Raw genomic sequence first — 25,827 nt, 5'->3', positions numbered from 1 at the left:
TCAGGACAGATATTAAGAAAATAATTTTCTGAAATCTGCCTAGATTCCTGACTGTCTCGAATGGGTAAGAAATGCTTGCAAAAACTTCTGCCAAAAACACATGAATGCACTTAATAATTCCACATTTCTTTGAATCATGCATCTATTTAAATCTAAGAGGTTATCTAAAAGATAATTACCATTAAACTTTTTTATGTGTGACAGCTGGAAGGCATGTCCAGCAATGTGTTCTTTTCAATGTGCTGATTGGTGTTATATTTGGAAAAGCTAATGCACTGTATAGAGAAGAGAAAGAATCTGTCACAGAGAAAAAAGCCAGAGGTCCTCTCACTAATATGTGGACTCAAGAGAGAAGAGCTGTCATCTGCGCCTTAAAGATAAGAAGGGAATCAGTTGATAAGGATTAGTTGTGACGTCTCGCCCCCACCCCCCAACCCCTCTTCCTGCTTCTGTAGTTAGAAAAAATTTACAGGGAAACTTTTTGTCGTCACTTTTGGTAGTTGATAAAGGTGTCTTCAAAAAAAAAATTATGTGCTAGCAGGAAAAAAACAACTTCATGTATACAGAACCATGTTTTTGTATACGTGAATATTTCATGTATTTAGCTCACAAGATCCCCAAAACTCTACAGGCGTATATTCAATAGAGATGTCAGACTGCACACTGCCATCATTCCATCCCCTCCAAGGTAGACCTTTTTCAAGGCTTAAATGCATATTACAGACATTACACTATCCAGTGGCACCTAACCTGAAGAAGAGTTCCATATCCAATTAGTAGTGTGGAAAATGTAAGATATGCTTCCTTGGCTTATTGCTGCCAGATGCAAATGGCATCTATCCTTACTCTGATAGCTGCAAGAAACTCTGCTTGAAAAGGCACATAACTACAGTGCCTGAATTACTCAGCTAATTATGTAAAGAAATTTTGGATAAAGTATGTCTTATAGCTGGATATCTCAGAGCAGAAACACAGAGAGAGCATCTGTGTGAAATAAATCCATTCTCTCCAAAGAGAGACATGAATTTTGGAATAAATAAAAGTTTCAAGAACTTCATTCTCTCCGTAACGGTTCAATTTTCCTACTGAATCATTTAACAAATTCTGTTGCAGCATAATGCTACTCAGGACCATACTCTTCCAATGGAAACCAACAATAGTGTCTGTTAGAGCGAGTATATAATGTTATTATGGTCTGTGATGATTTAGGAGAGTGAACATAACCTCCATGCCAGATCTTCAAAGATAGCATCACAGTACCACTGAAACATGTACTAATTCCAAGACCCATGCTTTTCACTGAGAAAGGGATGTGCATTTCATTTCCTGAAACATCCTATGCACAATTACAAGGAGATTGTGATCCAACTATTTTTCAGGATGTGTCCTGATTATTTCACAAGGTCTGGAAAAAATCATCCATATATACACGTTCAAAGTATGTCTAGATAGTGTGTGTGATACAGTCCATATGGTGTGGCAATATCAATGTAACATTTTGTCAAATTTTGTGGTAAAATTACATTTAATCAAAAGGAGGTAGAGGACCTGTTTAAAAGATACTGGCTCATGAAACCATGTTAACTCCAATCATATCCCACTGGCATATTGACCAAAACGCTTTTTTGGTCTTCTCAAGTTTCATTTTAAAACTGAATACTTCAGCCAAGGTTTTATCACTTGCTTTAATTTAAATTAAAGAAGTATTTGCAAATTGCGTTCTGATGTTAAGCTGAAGGGAGGTGATGCTTTGCAAGGAAAGAAAGGTCAGCAAGGATCTTTTTTGCAGTATTTAGAGCTGTTTGGTAAATGCAGAAATATATAGCTACCAGTGACCTGAGAGGTAGAAAGAACTGGGAGTAAGTAACTGATTTCACCCATATAAGAAGTCTGTTGTCACAGTACAATCATTATGTGATATTATGCAAGCACTACAGAAAGAGGGAAAGAATCAAATTGATGAAGGCAGGAAGAAGATTTGGTCTTTAGGAGGTAGACCGAAGATTTGGGAAGCTCTGAACAACTGAACAGATATCTAATTATCTTCAGACTAGTGAACCAAGACATCATATTCCCCTGAGAGACTAGTAAGGTGGGGAGGTAAACAGTTCTGTCCTGGTATTTTGCTTGTTTCAGTCATTTTGGAAGCTGACACCAAACAGGTCTCCACCATCTCTCTCAGCTCCCAGCTGCAACTTGAGAGTGTCTCAACTCCCAACATCCACGACTCAGTTTTTAATGTCTCAGGGAAGTGATCCTCATTTCCAGTCCTCAAAGCAGAGAAATTTCCCTCCCAAATCTTTCCAATATGCACTCTTAAGGAGACAAAGACACACAGGCTGGCCATTACCTGAGAAGCAACAAACAACTATAAATAGAATCGGTAAGGAATGATTACTTTTATGCCTTTTAATGTAAAATAAAAGAATCAGAAGTGGATTTGTGTTCACCCCTTGAATGGACTTTCAGATGCAGATGAGAGAGGGCAAAAAGAAAGTCAGCACATTGGCCTTTCTTTTGTGGGAGGAGGAGCACTAGAATCCATAACCCACACTATCTTGCAATAGGCAGAGGCCTCCAGGCCCCAGAGCAGCAGATTGAAACAGGCTAGCAGCAGTGAGAATATCAGACCAAAACAGGCTTTTTGTGTGGGCAGGATAGTAAGGCTGTTGGAGAGAAAAGAAGCAGCAAATAGTTGAGAAGAGGCTGTGGCAGGTAAAGAATCACATGCATCTGTTCAAAAAGATTTCAGTGCAGCTCCAAGAGTCACAAAGACACTTGGGTCACAGGAAAAGGCAGAAGGGAGCAAAAAATAAAGAGAAGTAGAGGTGTTAGGAAGAGAAGGTGGGTGGAGAGTTGCAGAAATGTATCAATTTCCCTCTCTCCCATTTTCTTCAAGGGTGTTTTTCTTAGAGGTTTTCCTCTCTTTTCTCCTCCCCAAAGCAATCAGCCAAGCTGGGAAGAAGAGATTGTCTCTGAACTTAGCAGTGTGTCTTGATAGTAAAACTGAGAGCAAACAAGTAAACAATTTACAACTGTGGTAGCCACAGGAGCAAAGCCTGCTCAGTGACAAGGATGAGGACTCTTCCAGAGGTAAGGAAATGGGTCTGCCTTGCAGTCTGCTGAGGTACTTTTGTTGCACCTCTCTCTTTTTCTTCCCCTGTCGCAGCTACACTGCTTATTGCTCTAGGAAACTGGAACAGTTGAATTTTTGACAGTTTGTATTCAGAAGGGACAGAAGGGGCAGAAATCCACATCTCAGAATTGATGCAGGAGGTGGTGTGAGGATTTAGGGGTTCTTGCCCTTTCTGTTAGTCATCATGACTAACAGAATGGCTAATGGCCATTCAGATCAGATCTGTTTGAAGAACTGACAAATAAGCAGTAATATTATTATATAATAATAATAAAAAGTTATTACTATAACAACAACAACAACAATAATAATCTGATTATTTGCATCTTTTATTGTATCCACATTTTTTCAAGAAATTAGGTAAAGAAAGTACTTCTCCAGAAACATGCAAAATTTTTCCCCATAAATAAATGTGGATAACAGTTTTCTGAATTTGACAATGACATGGTAAGTCTGATTGCTCCCCATGTAGTACAGTGTCCTTTTCTTGATCTGATGTCTTATATAAATAGCTAGTTAAGTTTTAACTGCATATTTACAGACAAATCACACTGAACTGAACTGTTAGCTCAGGGTTGCTAAAATGTACAAAACATTAAAGACGAACAGAGATAAGTAAAGTTTTCTGTGTAACTGAATAATATTAAAAAAGTGTAAGTTTTGCTATGTTGAGAGCTGTTCAGTGTTGCAGGAGCTGTGGGTGTAATGTAAATGGTCACTTTATATTTATCTTGTCTGCATTTTTCTGGCTGAAGGATTTGCTGAAATGTTTGGTTTGTATATCCATTCTGATGTGATATCTTTATCATTCTGTGTGATAAAGATCAGACAACAATCGTAATTTTAAATAGTTATTGGCCATGGTTATGCTTCAAACTTTTAGTAGTTTGCAGAATATAATTCAGCAAAATTTTGGTTTAGTTTCTCATGTTAGCAAATACTATATTTTGAATGCAGGCTACATTATTATTTCTCAAACACCATTTAATGTTCTCAATGTACGTGCTTAAGTGTTTTGCTGACAGAAGATAGATTTAAGAAAATATTGATGTTTTTGTGAGTATTGGGGCATTAGTCTGAAAACATGTCATCCACATGACTAATGTGATAAACACAATTTGGGTAACAGCCAAAGTCAGTAATTCATGAATAATCTACTGGCTGAAAAACAATACCCCTAAATTGTCTGGCAAATAGTTATGAAAAGTAACTCCAATTCTCCCTGCCTTTGATCTCTTTATTTTAATTTACTTTATTTTCATAAAAATTAGATGCTTCTTTTTCTGCAACATCACTAAACATGGGGAGAATGCAGGGTGAGGAAGTATTAGGCAGAGGAACTTGAAGCTCCCTGCAGAATTCATGAATGGCTCACAAACAGAGAGGAGATGCTGAAGGAAAATCTAATTCTTTGGTTGATTTAGTTGCATCAAACAGTTCTTGCTTTAGTGATAGCGGTACCTGTTAAGATTCTGTTAGCCTAAGTCATGCTCGCATTTGAATTAGATGATTCATGTAGTACATAAATTCAAAATTTTTCATTTTATAACTCAGGACAATTGGAAGTCAGCTTTTAGTGATTTTGTCAGGCTTTTGATCTCATGGCTACAGTAAAGCCATTTAAATTTGAGCACTTGCACATTCTTGAAAGAAAAGCATGAACAAACTGAAACTGTACTGGAAATTGCATTCATCTTCAACTTCATGCAAATACTAATCATTCTTCTCACTTATGAGTAAGTGAGGTCCATATGGAAAAGCTCTGTCAGAGATCAAAGGCTTTACATCCTTTTCTACAAGCTTGTTCAGACTATTCACTTGTCTCTTTAAATGGATCATGCTGGATGAGGCAACCAAGTCTCAAAACATATCGCAATAAAGTCCTTCTGCTTCCTGCAAACTATGTAGTATACCTGCATCCTGTGCCCTGGAAGTTTTTATATCCCACCTCTAGTTCCATCTAATTAAATCCACACATCCTTGATCAAGGATCACTGAATTAAGAAGAGCTCTGTATGTCAGTGCCTGTATTCTGTAAACCACTTAGTTCATCTGTGGCATGAAAGTGAAATTCATACTAGATAAGAAATCTGTCAGGGATATTGCTCAGGTCAGTATCTTTATAAGAATACTGAAAGAGCAGGTATTTGTCTAGGTTTCTTTAAGCTGTTGTCATGAAAAATGTACAAGGGACAACTAAGTATGACTGCCCTCCTCTTTTTTTCTGTTTATGTAGGTCCACAAAGTTCCCTCAAAATCAGTAAAAAAGACAAGATTAGAAAGACATTCCGTATGGAAGGTGAAGTGTTTGAAAAGCACTTTTTATCCTCATGGCTTACATAATACAGACCTTAGTCCAATTTCTAAGTAGAGGTACACAACCAGTTTCCACTCCCATGTGGAATATTTTGGGGTATACTGTTCTCAGCCAGGTACTTCTATAGCTGTTTCACATTGGAGTCTTGAGGGGCACAGGCTAGTTCTTTTATAGACTTAAAAAAAAAATCTATTATTTTATGCATTCTCCATTTCAAAAGGAACATAATGTGTAGGCCCAATATAGACCTATTCTTAATGAGAAGTTTGGTAGAAATTGCAGTGACAGTTTTGAAATACCAATTTCTTACTAGTATCTCCACAGCCATGCCAGTTAGTACTTGAAAGAGAGAAACAGATGTCTTCTGATAACATGAGACCAAAGAACTGCAAAATTATAAATATTCCATAGTAGGAATAGGCCAGATTTTCAATGTGAAAAACAGGAAGTCTATTGCAACAGAGAAGTCAGGAGCATTGTGAATGTAAATCATTCACTCTCTCTTAAATGGTGAGAGATGAGAGTTTGCAAGAAAATTTTCTTTCACGCACTTTCCTGCCATACTGTTAGGTCGTGACACTTATTCTCTACTTGAGGGGTAAAGTCTAAAGTGTTTTACTACATGGGCATATGAAAGGAATTTGGATTTCCTCCTTTAGATTTCCTACAATGTACTTTGCCAGTGTGGTCATGTTCTGTATCTAGCACCTCTTAACTTAGGATTCACTTCTATGTACTTGTTCTCTCCTTTGTTATTCTGTATCCTGTCTAAAGGAATCAGGAGAATAGGATTTTGAAGGGAGAAAAGCCGTTAGGTATTTAACCCTTGTTAGCAGTTTCCGTGAGTCAAGTAAGCTGACATATGCTTTTGAGAGGCTCTATTAATGACTGAATAAAATGCATGTTTGAAAGGTATGAAATGATGAGGTCTGTTTTTCTATTTCTTTCTGTGTTTTCTGTTCTGTTAATGCTTTTGTACAGGAGTTGTACATAGTATACCAAGAGTGGTGACAAATGCAGTTTAACTGCTGCATGTAAGGGAGCAGCAAAGGCAGACAAGGGAAGACAATCTAGAGCCTGAGAGTCATGACGAGGCAGGCAAGAAGTAATGACTTTTTACCAGCAAGAGGTGCACCCCCATAGTATGGGTATGAGAGAGGCAAGGCAGGTATGGTGACAATAGCTAGGGTCAACCAAGAGTGTAGATTACCAAGCAACTTCATTGGGAACTGCAGTTTTCAGAACAGGGCAAATCTTTTCTCACACTTGAACTGAACTAGAGGGCTTAGGATGCAGGAGTTATTTCTTGAGGAGAGATCTAAAATTAGTGCTCAGGTTGCCAGACTGTAACAGAACAAAGAACCACCAGTCCTAGCCATCATATTATTAGCTTTGTGGGCTCAAAAAGGCTTTGATATCGTCAGGAGGTATATTCAAGGTGATTCCATAAATCAGAAATAACTATGGAGGGACAGGCCACCTCATGGCAAGCTGGCTTTTTGATGCATAACACTGTGGCAGCAGCTATAGATGGAAAAGACAGGGAAATGAAGGAAGTGAGAAAGCCCCTGGCAGTAGAGTCACCTTGATGACTTGGATGACTTGGTATTCTGGCACTAGTCCTGTGAGTGATTTTCTAGTAGATTAGGTGGAAGATGGAGTATATCATCAGTGATAACTTTAATATTATTTTTTCTTTCTTAATTTTTTTCTGTTTGTCTCATTTTCCTCTCTTCAGACCTGTGACCAGGAGCTGAGAATAGGAGCAAAGAAAGAACGATGCCTTCAGGGGAGAAGCCTACTTCTGTGTACACTTCTTCTCAGTACTCTCCTTGGCTTTACACTGCTTATCACCTACATCATGATGACTTGTGGTCTAGGTATACTAAGGAATATCCTTTTCCTTGCTTCCTCATCCACCCCATTTATAAGATTCCTTTCTCTCCTATCTGCCTCCATTGTGTATTAGGCTTAGCATGAATCAGACTTTCAGAATCTCAAAGAAACACCACTTACCTTTGTAAAAAAGGTACATTGTTCTGCCTCTTCCTTGGGTCATGGTGGGGAGACATCACCACACCTTTCCTCCTCCTGTGCCTGCCATATAATATGCCAGTTTTGAGGGAGTGCATCATTATATTGTCTTGCACCTCACCGTTATGTCGTGCTCTGTCTGTAATCACCTCCAGGAAACTGGACTGAATCTGAGATTTGAAGCTCCTTCTGCACCTTTCCATCTCTGACTTAGTAAGTCTAGTTCTAGTGTTGTAGCACAGACCAGTGCAGTCATAGCGTAGAAAGAAAAGTCATAGTCTCTTGCTAATGGGGGAGCTGTGAGCATGGACCAGAAATATTAATTTGCCTTTCAGATTTGCTAAACAACTACCTGCAGAATGGTCCATGTAAATATTTATGCATATAGAATGCTCAGTACTGAAGGTACATTTATATTGGTGGATACAGACATCCCTTGCTCCAAAATAAACATTACTAACTCTTCACTAGCATTTTTCTTTAGGCCCTGTTATGTGTTGGAGACCATTCCCTACAGAGGCCAAGGGAAAACTGTTAGTTTAGATCTTGTCTATTTCCACTCTGTCTACCTCCTCCCATGTCAACTGTTGAAACCATAGTATGGAAAGTCTTTGATTTACAAGTGGGTTATTTCAGTAAATAAATGATCTGATGTTGATACAAGGACAACCAAAATGAGAACTCATACCCAGTGATTTTCAGCAGTTTAGATAAAGGGAATTTTAGATGAAAGCAAGATGTGCTAGAAAGTCTTTGTCCTGTTTTAACAAATGTCATTACTGAGAAATGTTTCCGATACTTGAACATATCCCTCCATGTTTTAAACTTATCTCCTTACTTTCTCTGTGCTATGTCCTTCTTTTGCTTCATGTGTTGACACCATCAGTTGCTTCTTGTTTATCATTTGGCCAAATTTGGCTGACTCAGAGGAAATACACTAAGAAGGCAGAATAATCCAACCTGTGACTGCCTAGATAGTATGAAAAGAGGACACCACCTCTGGACTGATTACCTGTCCTTTATTTAAAGAATCTCCCTTATAAAGTGCAAGGGCAATCTTCCTGTGAAGTGAAAGACAACACACTTTGTTCCATATTCAGCAAAAACTTACCAAGAATTCAACACCCTGCATACAAAGGAGTTTGTACCAAAAATAAATCTTTCAGGGCAAATGTCCCACAGATAACTCCTCATTTGTTTCATTTGGAGTTGTTCTCACTTTCCACTGTTGCTGCTCAGTTCTCTCCTATTTACTTCCTGCCCAGGATCCTGTGATGCCGAGCTGGGTCTTACACTGTTGGCCAGACTACTGAATTCTAGGAATGACACTGTAGACCCCTGTGAGGATTTCTACAGATATGCCTGTGGCAGCTGGGAAGGCAAACACTCAAGCAGAACCACAGAAGAATCACTAAATGTATTTGATGCATTGTTGGAAGAAAACCAGTTGATCCTGAAAAGGCTTTTAGGTAGGGACAGGTGATTGGTGTGTTACCTTCAGCATTTTCCTCAGTCAGAGCTGAGAATACTAATAACTGAGAGCACAATCGTTCCTAACAGGGACTGAGTCCAGTCTCTTCATTCTTCTATTATTACAGGAACAGATTTATTCTTGAGCATGTCATATTGCAATAACTGCATTTTTAACATTTTAGTTCCCCTTGCCAAGTGTAACAGATGGAAGTCACACTTTAAAATTACGACAGCAACACAAACCATTTTTCTGTTGCCTTGTAAAAGTAGACCCTTTTTGCTGTGCTTGTCTGAATGTGCACTCTGGTCATGTGTGAACTGAAGCCTTCCTGTTTCCATGCAAAGAAACTCACGTATTTGGCCTCAGAAGGAGTCATGGCACTAGAAGGTCTCTTGCATTGCATGACTGTGGGAAGTATAGATGTATTTATTAAATTGTTCTGAATCAAAGTGCAGTGTAATATTTTCCTACAACCTTTCCCTCCTCTAATACTGCCCCAATTTTTTTTTCACCACTTTGTAGTTTTTAATCTATTTTTTTTTTTCCTCAGAGAGCCCACAGTTTGGGGTAAGAGGCTCAGCTAAGGAGAAAGCAATTCAGTTCTATCGCTCCTGCATGAATACCCAACAGATAGAATCCCAAGGAACTCAACCATTGAAGGACCTCTTAAATCAGGTGAATGTGCTATTTCCTCTCCCTCCAGAAGATAATTCCTGCAGGGAAAAGGAAGGTTAGGGACATATAGTCCTACATGATGGAATTTTGCTAGCATCTGGCTCATGGTTCACAGCACTTCTAAATGAAAAATCTAGCTTTAAATGCTGTTTCAAAATTTTATTTTCTGACATCAGGTACCTGAATTGTTCCTAATGACCTTACATATTACTTTAGGACTGTACAACAACTAAGACTGCAAAGAGGGATCACTTAATCTCAGAAGTTCATTTCAATATGATCAAACCTACAGATCAGGGAACAACTTGCAAAATGAGTGGAATTTTTGTGTCTAAGATCTGATGGCTGTCCATTTTCCAGGCTCCAAGGGAGCTTGTTTAAAGAGGAAAATGCTTCTCTTTCCATGCAGGAGACTCCTCTCAGTGCCAGGGAGGATTGTACATCTTCCTGCCAGCAAAGGGCATTTGTGCCCTGTTTCCAAGGAGGATGCAGAACCTTCCAGCAGAAGGAACAGTGACTGCAGGCCCATCTGTGAATTTGTTTGTCAGGGAGGTGGGATCTGTAATTCCTGATCCCTGGTTGTCCTTCTGGATGGCTTTGGAAAAATGATACCTCTTTCCTCTCTCCTCCTTCTCCTGCTTTTTGCCTGGACACCTTGTTCTGTTGATAATTATCATTCCTTTTCCCTGTGTCATTTTGCAGTTCGTTGCTTTGCTTAAGTGAAAGTGACAGGTCATTTTAAAGCCAACAGGGTATGTAGAGATCTTCATGAGTTTCCCCTGTTGCTATTTGCTTTGTTGCTTTTCAGTTGTCATAATGACTGAGCTCACAGGAGTGAAAAAAACATTTTGTAAATATGGATCAAATAAGTGTTTTGCTTACTTGCCATCATCCTGTCTCTCTCCCTCTCTAGGTTGGTGGATGGAATATCACAGGTGTGGGGAAAGCAAAAGATTTTAATGAAACCCTTCAGACTCTGATGGGCAGATACAACACCTTTCCCTTTTTCAGAGTCCATGTGGGACCTAGTCCTTTTGACCTGAAGACCAATATTATTCAGGTGAGTGGCCTAAAGAAAGAAAATTATCAGGAAGCATAAAAAGTCAGTTATACAGCCCATAAGACCTAAGCTTGCTCAAGTTAAGCCTATGTTCTTCACTGAAGAAAGTTTTCCTAAATTTCAGCAAACTCCTCATTTTTATTACATGAAAAGCACTTATTTCTGGAAAATGAGCAGATGAGGAAGAATTGCTTACTTTCTCTCACCTCTTCTGCCTGACAGTGTAGATTGTACTTCATCATGGAAGGGTCTGGTTCTTCTTATGTTCCTGGGTATGACTAGTACAATAATGGACTCTGAGTGCTAAGTGTCTAATACACATAGCGTACTATGAATTTTGCAGTTCATTGTTGTGGTTTAAACCTGGTAGACAGCTAAGCACCACACAGCGGCTCATTTGTTCACCTACCCAGTGGGATGGGGGAGAAAATCAGAAGGGTAAAGGTGAAAATTCATGGGCTGGGAAAATGACAGTGTAATAATTTAAAAAGAGGAAAAAAAAAAAAAAAAGCAGCGATGCAAAAAAACCTCAATTTCTCACTACCAACCAACCACTGCCCAGCTAGTTCTCAATCACTGGCAGCCCTGGCCAACCTCCTTCACCCCCACTTTTGTTGTTGAATCATATTATTGTCATATGGCATGGAGTATCCCTTTGGGCAGTTGGGGTCAGCTGTCCCAGCTGTGTCCCCTCCCAACTTGTTGTGCACTCTCAGCTTACTCACTGACAGGGCAGTGTGAGGAGCAGAAAAGGTCTTGACACTGTGTAAGCAATGCTCAGCAATAACTAAAACATCTCTTTGTTATTGACACTATTTTCATGACAAATGCAAACCATAGCCCCATACAAGTTGCTGTGAAGAAATTTTACTCTATCCACCCCAGCCAAAACCAGTGCACCATATAGAAATATTTATCAGTGTGGTTTATGTTTGAGTATCAGCCACTGCAGATTTGTAATGAGCTTGTAAAAGACCTGCAGAATATGATATATCCACATAAATAACGTAGCAAACATTTGACAAAAGTAAAAGCAATTTATTAACATTTCAAGTTCTGTGACAGAGAAATTAACAAGGCTTGTTGAGCATATCCTCACATTTCCAGTGTTTCTGGAAATAGCGAGATATTTTTCCTTTACTCCTTTTTACAGATTGACCACCCTGAGTTTGAGATGCCACCTGAGAGTAAATTCAAAGAGAAAAATTATCTTGAGGTAACATATCAGAGGCTGAAGAAAGGTAAAAATAGCTGTTTGGTGTAGGGACATCCCTGAATTGCCTCCTGGTTCAGAGTGGTCTGTTTCCATGGGTTACGGTCAGTGACCTCTGAAAATGTCTCCAGAAAGAATTCTTTACAAAACTCTCTACTTTTCCAAAAAGACAGTTGCTAAAATGTAACCCATTTTTAGATGCCAGGTTTAAAACTTCCAGTGTAGCAACAGAATGTTACAGTTTTAATTTGTATTTGCTAATATGAACCTGAACTTCCTTCTGGGTTCCACGTGAATGAATGTTTAAAAAAAAAAAGTACTTGTCCAAAGTAAGGCTTTATAACTTAAAATCTGTGTATTGGGGGAGGGGTAGCATTTTTCAAGTTATTTTAAAATGTTTTAACCTAAGCTGGAGAAACAAGCTCTTTGTCCTTGGGAGTTATTACAACAAAATTGATTTAATTACAGCTCTGTTATTTTTCTGAACTTTATAAAAAGAGTTGATTTCAGTTTCTCAGTCTGACTCTTTCAGAAGAGTCCTCAAAAAAATAAGCTTGTCTACCCATCACAAGCATTCCTTTGATACCTCATGAACATAGAAGCAAGAAGGTGACATTTTCTCTCCATCAAAAATGCTGTCTCATTATATCACTACATCTCTCCCCTTTGACTCCAGAGATGGCAGGCCTATGTCTCTAAAATTATTTCAGTATTTAATGTAATTGTAAGCTGGGACAAAAAATAACCTTTTGGGAATCCAGTGTTCTTCACTGAGAGAGAAGCTGTACTTGGCAAACTGTATTCCACATGAAGAATTACATAAGGATGTTGCAGGGAAGACAGTTTTAGGGATGGGGCTGCAGTGGTTTTAAAAGATTGAAGCTTATATGGTCAAGAAGAATGGTTGGTTGGATGAATGAAGTGACTAATCTTCAGTCATATTTCTCCCACTGATCATGTTGCAGGTCCTCCGTGTGTATCTTTCATATTTGAAGAAACTGGGAGGCCTACTTGGAGGGCCACAGGATGGTCCCCCAGATTCCTTTTCCCTTACCTTGTCCTTCATCTCTAACCTCCAGCGAGTTGTCACCCCACTGCAGGAAAGACAGCAGAGGGGGATGCTGTTCTTTCGCACTACAATTAGGGAGCTACAGGTATCTATCTGTGCCTTAGAACTTGAGCAACACAACTACATGTGACATTCCCATTCTGAAGATCCAGATCAAAAGTGTTATGAGACACCCTGTTCAGATGCCATTCCCTTGGACTTACACTTGGAGTCTGTTGAGCTTTAAATAATCTATTAATTTATCGTCTTTTATTGACAGCAGTTGGATTTTTCGGGCCCACAACTCGCTTCCCTCTCCAGTGCTAATTCAATTTTAAAAAGTCAAGTGCCCTTTTCTACTATAAAAAATACCCACATCATAAAAACAGTTCAACTTGCTGAAAGTATCTCTTAACAGTATTAGAGAGTCTATCCCAGTTTATTTATTATTTCTTGTCAGTCAATTTAGATTCATAGTTCAGCATGTAAGCTTTGTTTTACTTCTAGGAAAAGGCACCTGCTATTGATTGGCTGTCATGTCTCCAGGCAGTCTTCCATCCTATGCCAATGAACCTCTCTCAGCCAATTGCAGTGCATGACATGGATTACTTAAGAGGCATGTCAGAGCTCATTGAAGAATGGCACAAGGAGAGGTAGGAGTCAATATCCATGGTTGTAGTTTTTCATGCCTCAAGAAATATTAACTTCCAATACCATAAATTAATGAGGTCTGTGTTAGAGGCTGCTGAATCCAGTAGCCTAACAATTACAAGGCTGCTGTGTGGTTCTATATCCACAGGTTTAGACAGTACTAAGGTTTAGCATATACTCCCAATAGGCTTGCACATGCACGCACCATATATATACCCACATATTTATATGTGTGTGTCACACAGATCAACAGATATGGAACACAGTGCCTTTACTGGCACCCACCCACCCACCTATAGCACTCATACAAACATGAACAGCTCAGGCAGCCTGATCTTATTCCTCCTCTCCAGGACTGGTATATATTAGTGAAATATATATATGTACACACACAATATGGATCACTCCAATACCTGGTCTTAGATATTCACTCTGTCCAGAAGCTGGCCCCAGATCCCCTTGGCGTCCACAGCTGTTAGCACCTGGATATGAGAGCCCCTGAGTCTTGCAGCCCTGCTTTGGTTGCTGATGCTCTGGTCTCTTCCTCTTACAAACATGCATATCAAGCGGGTGTCTCCAGTAGCTGGTCCAAACTTCTAGTTTCTCCAATAGTCGACTCTCAGACCCCTTCTCAATCCAGCAGCTAGCTTGAACCGAAGTCCCTCCAGCTTTCAACTCTCAGACTTCTTGTCCCTCCAGTATCCAGTCCCATTCCCCCACCCAGAGAGCAGAATATCATTTAAGAATATCATTTAATAAGATAGGACAGATTCTGATGACCACATACAGGGCTCACTCAGAAAGGTATCTTGGCAAGCCACAAGTTTACTCTCAACCATTGCCTCTTACCACCTTTTCTCTCCAGTTTTCCATGTGCTCCCCCCAATCCACCATGATCCTTCCCTTTCCTTGCCTCTAGTCCTTCCCATAAACATACCATAAGTCCCACAGAATCCCACAGACCCCTCAAAATATTCTAGAAGTTTCACCCAGTCCTAAAAATGCTATTTCTCCTGCTTCCCATGAAGAATCCTGTGTCCCAGCAGGCAATTACCCCTTGAGTCTTCATGGTTTTCTGGCAGACAGTTTCTTTGGTTGACTCATGTCAAATCATCCTCCTTCGATGGCCCCAGGCATAGCCCATTCAGAATACTTTGTTGTCATTGTTCAGGTTACTAGGGTTCCTCTGCCTCAAATTATTCCTCTGACACTTGCCACGCCCCAGTCTTTATAGCGACCAGCCTTCAATCTTCAGTCTTTTAAAATGTCATTTTCCTACAGGGTCCTTCACATTTATATGATTGTTTGTCTGGTGGGGAATCTCTCCCCAGCCCTTGACAGTCGATTCCAAGATGCACGCCTGGAGCTATCTAAGATTCTTTATGGAAAATTGGGATCTAGAATGGTGAGTTAGCCTTTAACCATATTCTTCAACCTCCCCAGCAGCTGAACACCCTAGGGCACATCTTCTGGATGGAATTTCTTAGACTTGGGGAGGAAAACTACTCTCACTTGGCCATGACATGCTTCTTTTTTCTTAAAGAAATGTGGCAGTAGACATGACACACAAAACTTCAGAGAGCTAAGTGCACTGTATCATGGAGTAGGGAACAACAGATAGATGGTCACCTTTCTTCTATGTATTTGTCTCAGCTAGCATATGGATCTTCATCTTGTGTGAAAGTAAGTGGAGTAAATCATAAGGAAATCAATGTTTTACTTAATGAAAGTTTTCTGAGGTAGCTTAAATGGAACTATATTACTTACCATGCACTGCTGTCATTTATAGATAGCAGCACGTATGCTGCTGACTGTATGTTTACGTAGCTTTTTACTGACTTCCTATCTTTATCCTCACTCTCATGTGTGTCTATTTCTTTCTCTCTTACAGATCCCAGCTGAGCGCTGGAAGAAGTGCTTGACTGATACCAGCTCTTTCTTTGAGCCAGTTCTAGGGAAGATGATTGTGCAAGAAATTTTCCCTCAACAGACCAAGAAACTTGTAGGTATTCGTCCTCTTAACCCCCAAGCAGAGCTTAGCTTCATCTCTTTCTTTTTTTGACATGCCATCTTAAGAACACGTCAAGGCAGCAAAATCATGTGTAGGTCTTATACCTTTTTACATATTCCTGTACTTACGCACTTCCCCTCCTTTTCGGGGAATGAAAGATGTCAGAACGCAACATTACTGTCATTGCTAGAATAATCAGTGCTAAAATGCCAGTTATCTTTTTATCAACTGTTATCAAAGTCATGTGTGCAGCACCAATACCTATTACAGCCCTATTGCATGCAATCTCAGTGTACTTCCTGGAATGACAGTTAGTATTAACATTATACATCACCAACCCGACATATTTAAATAAGATTTTCAATTGCAAAGCCATTAAACCATCATATGAACAGTTGTACAGAAACAAATCAATGTCAAAACATTCTGAGTGGGTCCACAGTAAAAGGAACACCTGCCTGCAGTATAGAAAAGATTTTTTTTTCTTTGATGATCAGAGTTCCTTTTTCTTTTGAAGGAAGTTCATGTAGGCACCAGCTTTTTATAAAGAGTTTGCAGTGTATAAAATGACAAGAGTAAATAACTCCAAGAAAAGAGGGTTTTCATTTCATAGCATTGTTGTCACTATTCAGGTTACTAGGGCACACTACTTCGTGTAGTGAAGCAGAAAGCTGGATGCACAAAACATCATTTTGTGAAGGAGAGACTCAGATCACCATAACTTTGGTAAGGGAGACACCAGCATGAAATACTTGTGGATACTGAATTTTCATTTCACTCAAGAATGGGGCAATCATTAGATTCATTCCTATCCCAACAGGGATTTAATGCAAAAGAATTATGTTTCCCTCTTAGTTACCATGGGAGGCAAGATGAAAAGATGGGGGGGACGACCCTCTTAGTTAATATAGGAGGCAAGATGAAAAGGTGTGTGGGGGGAGAATTGTGAGCCCTGTGGGGAACCATTGGATGCCAAATAACTCTTTTTATCACAAGAAGACAAATTTTTGCCCAGTTATTTTGTGGTTGAATTGCTGGAAGATGGTAGCTAAAGTTGAACAATGTTTTTCTGCAGTTTTGACTGTGCATTCTTTTCTCCATGGCAGGCTGAGAAGATGTTCTCTGAGATCCAAGATGCCCTTTATGGCCAACTGGATCAGTTGGAGTGGATGGATGAACAGACTCGCCAAGAGGCTAAAGCCTTGGTGCGTGCAGAAGGCGGAAGTTACTGAGGCCTTCATTTCCCTGAAGCCTTTGGAGAAGGAATGGAAGGGGCCTGCACCTTCACATATTCCTACCTGCTTCTACAGGCACAAAATCTTAACTAGATATCTTATACACACTGAAAATTGTAGGTGGTTTTGTAAGTGCCATCACGCACATGTGATCATCCATTGATGTGTAGGTATACAGAGGATCAGTGTTTGTTTGTCCATGGATGCTCTGAATTAATTGTATTGACGTACAATTCCATTTTATACGCCTAGAGAGGTTATAAAGCTGAATGCCAGAAAACAATGCTCTAAAGAAAAAGTGGAACATTAGACCTCAGGTCATTGAGTTAAGAACACATGGTAGCAAGAGAAGATCTCTTGCTGAAACAGAGTAGCTGTCATTTTGAAGGGCTGATTCACAGATTATATTTAGGTTGTTTAGAGATAGGGTTTAAAAAGGACTTCTAGAATGTAAAGTGACCTATTGGTCATGTTTCTTTCTGTTCATTTGTTTATTATGAATTTAGGTTTCCAAACTACAAGTGGAGATTGGCTATCCAGCTCACATACTCCAGACTGCCAAAATGAACCTGGAATACCAGAATGTGAGCTATATAATGTAAACATACCTGCCTCATTATTGGCAGTTTCCCTGTACCAACTGCTATCTTTTCTGCAGCTAAAAGAGGCTATGACCTCTGGAGTAATGCACATTTCCTACTGTTCATTTTCTGAGAACATATGGGCCCAGAGAACCTTTATCTGTTGCTTCTATGTTGTTGCCTATGCTGTCTCCTGTTTAGAGTGGCTGGCCTGATAGAGATTGGTTGTGACCTGCTTGTATGTTCTGTTTGGCTTGCAGATAACATTCCTGTCATATCTTAAGTTGAAGGTCTTCAGAACTGGGAGAGAAAAAAACACAAGTATTCCATTGGTTTGTCTTTTGATGAACCATTTTTTGACCTGTGGGACTTTCCTGTTTCTCATACTGTCCAATTCATTCCTTGCTTATGCCCTGTGACAGTGACATTACCTGTCTCTTCCCTCAGTTGGAGATAAAGGAAGACACTTTTTTCCTCAATGTGGTGGCTTGCTTGAAAGTACTGAGGGAAAATTCCTACTTGAAACTCCTTCAGCATCACTCACAAGATAAGTAAGTGTCAGATACTGATCTGAAAAATATAACAAAATCACATACTTGTGGACTAACGGAGGTTGGAAGGGACCTGTGGAGATCACCTAGTCCAACCCTCCCGCTCAAAGCAGAATCAGCTAGAGCAGGTCACTCAGGACTGTGTCCAATTGTATGTCTATATTTCTCTTTTACTGGGGGAGGGCAGGTGGGGAAGGATGGGAGAACTGGACACAATATTTCCAGCTGTGTTTTCACCAATCCTGAATAGAGGAGCATAGTCACCTCTCTTGGCCTGCTGGTAACACTTCTAATGCAAGACAAGATGCTGTTATCCTTCCTTGCTGCAAGTCTGCATTGCTGCATCCTGCTTAAAAAAGCCTTGAATGTGGCAGCCTATCTTGTATTCAGCCTGAGCTCATGCTACCAAAAACACCCACTATTGTTGAAGGAGCCCCAGACCCCTGAAGAAAGAATCGTTTTTGTCCATAAACCCTTGAGTAAGGGGGATAGCTGGTTCTCCTGGACTTAGCAGCAAGGCAAACAGCAAAGCACTATGATGACATGAATGCTGTCAGGTTCACCTCAAAAGCAGGTTGTAGGATGCTTCAGAAGACAAGTAGTGTTAACAGGAATACTTGGGACCTTACACCACCTGAAGAGTATTCTGTGCAGAGCTTCACAGGAGGTTACTAATCCTGACTTACTTGACAGGAAAGTTGTGAGGGTGAATCACTTAATGTGTATGAAAGCTAAGCTACTAGCTCTGACCGTCTGTAAAGAAGTGAAGGTTTATTTCAAACACCTTTAACTAACTCTAGATAATGTGAATTTCATAATTTGCTGCTGCTGTATGAACAGTTGTACTGAGCACACCATTTTTGCAGCCCAGTGGAGGAAAGGAGCAAGGTATGAGATAAGGAGTTAATACATTCTCTCATTTCTCTTTTTCTGCTTCTAGCTGGCATGTGTCCCCCTGGGCTGTGCATTCATACTACTCAATAAGACACCACATGGTGGTATTTCCTGCTGGAATGTTCCGCAGCCCTTTTTTCCACGTGGAGTTTCCCAGGTATGGAGGGGGTGCAAAGGTGGAAGCTGAATGTAGTCCCTTGGCTGCTCCATATGTCCAGGAAGAATCTTAACGGGTCTGTCTTTAATCTCTCTTTCTCCCTGCATCCGAGAAAGACAAAGTAAAGGCAGGGGGTGGGGTGAATAGCTTTTTCTAAAGCCAGATGGATGCTGCCTTAGGAATTCTGAAAGAGTGTGATCATTGACTCTGCTGGAGAAGAATCAGAATCTAGGTGAAACTCAGCTAAGCCAAATATATTACTCCAAAGCAGAGAGGCAGATGTCTTATGTAGGTTAATTGCAAAGAAGACGTTTCACCTTTGCCTCTCATTTTCTACATTCCAAGAATTCCTGAAATCTAATCCATAGAAATCTAACCAGAAAAAACAGGAGTTTCACAGAGCAACTCCTTTCAGAAGTCTTTTTTCAAATGGATCAAACACAGTTCTTCTCTTCCTTTTTTTAAAAAAACCTTCTTTAATAAGCAAATACATTTTTAATTCTGTGTCTTCCCCTACAACAATGACAATTCTGTAGAAGTTGTGTTCTTTCATCATGTGGAACAGACCTGTTAAGCAATATTATTCTGATATTAAAAACACTTAAAACAGTTGACTGTAAAAATATTATTTTATGTCCTTTTTTGCATGATAATGGATAGATACTTCTCCTAATCCCATTTTACTGAAAGACAAGCTCACACAGTGACAAGAGGCTGAAGTTTGAAAAAAACATGTCTCAGTTAAAAGTAATTTTTTTCTCCATGGTGATCTTCTACCACTAGTTGTATGACATCTTCTAGTGCTTGCACTATTTAATTAATTCATTATAGTATGGAAAACAGGACACCTCAAAAGAACAACAGAAAAAAAATTTTTTTCTAGTGGTATGAGCTGTCACTTACCATGTTCTTCCTCTCTGAAAAAGTGTCTACAACTTCTTATTCCTCTTGTATTCAGTGTTAGTAAAATACATTTTTCTTCCTGTCATCCCTGTTGAGCAGACTGATAAGTGAAACTTGATCAGATTTTGGCGAGTTGGCACAATAGCATTTTCTCAGACAATGCTCTTGAAGTTTAAACTTTACTGCACAAACACGAGTTCATATGAACATGAGGATAATTTTTAAAATAAGAAGTCAGCAAAGCAGTACAATTGTTACAGAATCATAGGATAGTTTCGGTTGGAAGGGACCTTTAAAGATATCTAGTCCAACTGCCCTGCCATGAGCAGGGACATCTTCAACTAGATCAGCTTGATCAAAGCCTCACCCAACCTGACCTTGACCACTTCCAATGATGAGGCATGCACAACTTCTCTGAGCAAGTTATAAGTTACCAGCTACAGAGCTTCTGAAAAAGCAGTTATAAGAGAAGATGGATTGTTCTGTTCTTGTCACTTACTACTGAGTTCCCAGTGATGTAATAATGATCAACTACAGTCATTTCATGCTTCAGCAGTGTTAATCAGTGCATGTAAAGAAAGAATGAGCCCATCATTTCAATTATGGAAATGGATTTTGAGTGTACTCTTACTTTGTGACTCTTTGTAAACTCATTGCATAGAATCATAGAAATTCTGATTGGAGAGAACTGCTGGAGGTCTCTAGTACAAGCTCTTGCTTGTAGCAAGATCACCAATGCTAGACCAGAGTAATTGTAGTCAAACCTTCATGGTTTTGATTTGCCTTGCCAGTTTTATGTATCATTTTTCACTAGACAACTGTTGCAAGATTGCTTCTCCAACCATCCTGCTTTTGTATGATTACCACTGCAGTTACTGTTTGTGCAGCAGTTCAGCCAGTAGTGGGTAAATAAGGACACATCTCAACAACAACACATGTCATTAGAGTTAATAAAGGCAGAAACCTCATTCACAGGCTCTTCATTATTATGATGGCTTATTAGCTGCGAATACTTTAATGCAAGCCCATAGTACAATTTTAAGCATAGGTAAAGTAATTTACACTTGTATTTGCATTTTTTACAGTGTATCACATCTGACAGACAATAAATAGGAAGCGCTTCTATGTGCTCTCAGAGAAGAATGCTCCTGTGCAGCCCACAGTTATGCTCAGTGGCTATAAAGAATGTTCGCCTGCCCTCTTTTTTCTTTTCAAAAGCATATTTTTCATGTTTATTTTTCAGTGCTGTGAACTTTGGAGCCATTGGGGTCTTCATGGCACATGAACTTCTTCACACATTTTATGGTTATGGTGGGTACCAGCTGTGGTGTCTTTATTTACTCTTCTAGGTCCCCAACCGGTACTTTCCCTCAGGGAATCTTAAATCCTGGTCCCTACATCAATGTATACATATATTCTTAAGGTAGATGAAGATAAGAAAAACCTATTCCAGGCCACGCTGACTACTAAGAAGACTCAGTGATTAATGTGAGGAATATAGGTGAATGCCAGAAATACCTTTACTTTCTAGGATTTTTTTTTTCCCCACAGTGCTTCCTGGGGGTTGTCCTACATGCAACAGCAGTGCACTACAGAAATCTATAGACTGCTTGGTTGAACAATATGAAAGCTATGGCTTTAAGGTCAATGGTACTTCTACACTGTTGGAGAATACAGCTGACACTGGAGGGCTCGCCATTGCTTACCAGGTATTGTAGTCTACTTACTTCTCTAATCTCATGGTCTCGCCACACAACTCAACTGCCATGTCACAAGATTGCTCTGCTGCATCCCTCTCATACATACAGCTCCAGTTCCAGATTTCTTGCATGCCTGTGCCAGTGCAGCATGTGCCCTGTATGTCCTCTGCTATTCCAAACAGAGGTTCCTCACAAAGCTTTGCTCATAATCTTGCTATTTCCATGTAAGACCATTTCTCCCCTTCACCAATTCCAAGGTGGGCCTTTCTTTACTTCCCCATTTATGTCATGCATAAAAAGCATGTTATTATTTATGTGTTTATGTTATACCTGAGGAACTAAGCTGAGACATGAACCAGAATTCTGTGTGATGGTAAAATGGCTCCATAATGATGTTTTCAGCAATACTTTAGTCTAGAGAGATTTTTTTTTCCTCATGCAGTAGTTCAGCAGTTTAATTACTGAGTGCAGGGTGCTCTGAGATCTCTAGGTCTCAGATGGTACTTGTTACATTCTTGCGTGAAAAATGTTGGGAGGTAGAAATTCTTTTGATTTTTATTCAAATATTTGTGACTTTCTTTGAAAGTATTTTTTGTTCTTTCACAGTGCAGTTACCACATCTTCTCTTATGACAATGTGTGTGTTAGTGTCTGAAATGGGAAGCAAAGGAGTTATGTTGTTATTCTCCCATCTTAGAGTTATTAGGGAGATGGCCAGCAGCAGAGAGACTCAGAGTGAGGGCCGAGATATACAAACTTGCCAATTTATTAAATATGTTAGATTGATGCATTTCATTGACAGAAGACATGGTTTGGGGTCACTGTCTAAAGGGGGATTTATTATTATTGATTTTCTCTCTCCACAGGCCTATAAGAATTGGCTGAAAAAGCACAAAGAAGAGAAGGATTTACCTAAGATTGGACTTTCACATGACCAGCTTTTCTACCTCAGTTTTGCTCATGTAATTAATTCTAGGCTAGTTATGCGTCTCACTCTCCATTGTCTTCCACGTTATACAGTTTGTCTTTCTCAATATTCAATCACTTTTCCCCCTCTTCACAGAACTGGGAATTACTGATGTTCCTGGGAGACCCAGAATCTTATTTAGAAAGCTAAAATTCACATATAGGGCTCCTAATCTGTTACAGATCTCAAAGCTAACAAAAGGCCTATCTACAAATACATCTTTTACAAAGTTCTGAAATGTACCAAAATTAAGTTGTAGCAGACAAGTTGTGCTAGGGAAAGCATGCTTTGTTGCCAGCTTCTGAGTACAAAAGTACAAAAAATCACTCTTGTGAGCAACCTTACACACGGAAAGTGGACTTTTACTGGAAAGGGCGCATATCTCTCCATCCCTTCCTTCATACATCTCTCTGTCATGGTGAATAATGAGATGTCATGTCATTCTGAGTGACTGATAATGAAAAAAGGGTTTAGAATGTTATTTGGAGATAAAGAACTAGAAGTACATGCACACATAGTTCAAGATTTCAATGGGAACCTGATTTAAGGATTTGTACAAAGTTGTGCAGGTATGCATAGTTGTGCAGTTGAATGTCTCATGATAGATCATCGGATTTTCTTCTCAGAAAGGTCATGCTGTTATAAGTCACTCCAATGGTGCAAAAGGAAAAGTTTTGTGCATGTATTGACAGGTCAGAGCAGTGTATAGAAAAACAGTTCTGAAATCACAAATTATTGGGTCTTGGAGGCAAGATTTGCATTTCAGAGGCTATCTGGCAGCTAACTGCATCACTTGTCAATGAATAAAAACTGAAATCACAAGAGTGAAGACTTGGATTGCCAGTTCAACACCAGTAAAGTCACATAAGCTTCCCCCCAATCTCTCGAGTAGTAATGGCATGTTGTGTAAGTGCTCTCCTTTCTTGATGAGCACTCATTGCTTTTGCTTAAGAAGTTGAATCTAGATACTGAGACTACATCCATACCATTATTTTAGATAGAGTCCGAGGCTGCATGAGCCTAAACTCCAAAGTGGTCTAAATTCCTTGTGTTCTGGACTATGCAATATTGAAAAAGAGACAATGGTTTGTCAGATAGGGAAATTGGGACAGAGACATTTAGGGAAAGGGAAGACAGTCAAAAATTGTGGTGGTAAAGATCTGAGCATTGTTGGCACCCATCTAAATGTGTTTTCTTGTTTACTCCAGCAGCCTCAGTCACGTGTGCAGAGGCATGAGGAGCCTTAAGTCTGGTTCACATGAGAACTTTCAGCCAAAGTGACTTTTCTGTTTTGCTTCCTTTAGGCAATGTGTGGACACCAGGGTCCTGAGAAACTACAGTCTTCCCTGAACACAGATCCACACAGTCCCTTGCCACTTCGTGTTTGTGGGCCTGTCAGCAATAGCCAGGACTTTGCCAAGCACTTTCACTGCTCCAGGGGATCCCCAATGAACCCGAAGAACAAGTGCCACATCTGGTAATCTGCATGGAAAAGGAGGAAGAGAGATAAGACCTCAGGGAAAGGAAGGCCTCACCCATGAAAGTTTGACTGTCTTCTCAGGGCTTCTAGGGTGACATGATGCTGTTATTCACTCCTCTATCTTCCTTTTCTTGTTATCCTTTCCTCAGCAGTTGATTCTTAAACTGAACTCATAAGGAAAGAGGGTCTCCTCCTACTCCTCTCAGCACTCTGTCCCAGATGCAACAACTCTGGAGTTTAGCAAGTCCCAAGTTAGCAAGATGACTAGCCAGTCTCTAGTAGGCAACAAGTTCTGAGGAGCTGTAAACAGAAGGACTGTTACCTTATTAGTCTCTCTGTTCAGTGCATTTCCCTGTCTACTCTCCAGCAGCCTCACAGCCATGTTGAATGGACAGGGCAATAAGCTGGAGCTCTAAGACTTGTTCGTATAAGATTGGCTGTTAGGGAAATCCTATGGGTTACTATGCAAACCACACATGTAAGTTACCAGAGACTGAAGAATCCTTTTCTTCTGCCAATAAATGGAAATAGGTAGTAGGAAAGACTCAGTGGCTCCAGCTTCTAGGCTGAGAGATAAGTCACTTAATAATGAAGGTTACTGAAGGCCTTTCCTCGTCTGTTTTTGTTTCATCAGCAAAACTCCTAAGAGACAAAAGAGGAAAGAGGAAAGAGGAAAGCATCTCCATTGGTGGGAGGGTGATTGGGAGCCGAGAAGAGATTCTCTTTCTTCTTTCTTTCTTTTCCAGCAAGATTCTCTTTTCTTAGTCTCGATTTCGGGTTGAGGATATGGTTGAGGATGGAGTATAGGACAGTCACAAGGGTTTCTAAAAGTCTCTGAAGACTGAACAATTGGAATTCCAAGAACTTCTCTGGATCCTGAATCCTCTCATCCCTACATTTGTAAACATTCACCATCCAGAGGAGTGGAGCTGCTATAGGGCTTTACTTTCTACTTGAAATTGAATTTTAAGTATTAATTTACTTTAGAGGAAAAAGAGAATAAGAAGTAACAGGTAGCAGTAGGGTGCAGGAGAAGTGCTTAAAGCACATTCTCAAGAGCAACCTAATAATTACATCAATTTCACGTTCTGATAATTAGAAAATTTATACCAGTGTTCTAAAATTTACCAAAGTTAATAAGTATACAAAATACTCCTACCTTTTGCATACTTTTCAAACTGTTCTTGATTATGGGAGCATTTTTATTTTATTTTTATTGGCTGCCTGAGGATTGTTTGTGGATAGGTGATGGCAAGTGGAAACATCCTAATAACTGTGTTAATCCTTTCCAAGTACTGACCAATGCAGCAAAATGTTTTCCAGGAACAGACTGTTCAGATATTTTGTTGTCATGAATTAACTAAATCATTAATAAAGTGTTTGCTTCAGAGAAAAAAAATACTTTGATTGCAAACTCTTTATGACCAGTCCTGTTTCTTTGTTTTATACTTGTACTATTCCCAGCATGACTGGAATTCTTAGCTGAACTTCAGAAGTAATAAATAATAATAGCTCAAAATAATTTAATTTATTTACCCATCATAAAAAATAACAAAATTTGGCTTGTGCTTATCTTTACCATTTAAACAGTGTATAGTCCTCCTTCACTTGTTTAATCAATTTTGCCCTAGCAGCATGTCCAGGCTGTCTTTCTTTTAGATGCTAATAGCTAATATGTTAACATTGTACCAGATTTTGTGTGCAATATAGAAGTTATTTCATTGTACTGATTCTACTAGGC

The 25,827-nt window shown here is 39.6% G+C and overlaps 1 protein-coding gene across 1 annotated transcript; it reads left to right on the top strand.

Moving 5' to 3' along the window:
• Nucleotides 1–2,943: 2,943 nt before the first annotated feature.
• KEL (Kell metallo-endopeptidase (Kell blood group)) lies at nucleotides 2,944–24,087 on the top strand (the record flags this gene model as incomplete). The annotated part of the gene is given in 20 exon segments (XM_082014313.1): nucleotides 2,944–3,093; nucleotides 7,192–7,333; nucleotides 8,753–8,956; nucleotides 9,512–9,636; nucleotides 10,550–10,696; nucleotides 11,850–11,912; nucleotides 12,875–13,063; nucleotides 13,465–13,610; nucleotides 14,890–15,013; nucleotides 15,500–15,610; nucleotides 16,726–16,824; nucleotides 17,361–17,438; nucleotides 17,883–17,986; nucleotides 18,927–19,037; nucleotides 21,184–21,251; nucleotides 21,492–21,649; nucleotides 22,506–22,625; nucleotides 22,628–22,652; nucleotides 22,655–22,797; nucleotides 23,911–24,087. Coding segments are annotated over 20 exon segments (2,352 nt in total). The 5' UTR covers nucleotides 2,944–3,075.
• Nucleotides 24,088–25,827: the final 1,740 nt, after the last annotated feature.

The sequence above is a fragment of the Phaethon aethereus genome, assembly GCF_964289735.1.
Source record: "Phaethon aethereus genome assembly, chromosome: 1".
NCBI classification, from domain to species: domain Eukaryota; kingdom Metazoa; phylum Chordata; class Aves; order Phaethontiformes; family Phaethontidae; genus Phaethon; species Phaethon aethereus.
Note: the sequence above shows the minus strand (reverse complement) of the source record. Positions and strands in the feature narration are given on the sequence as shown.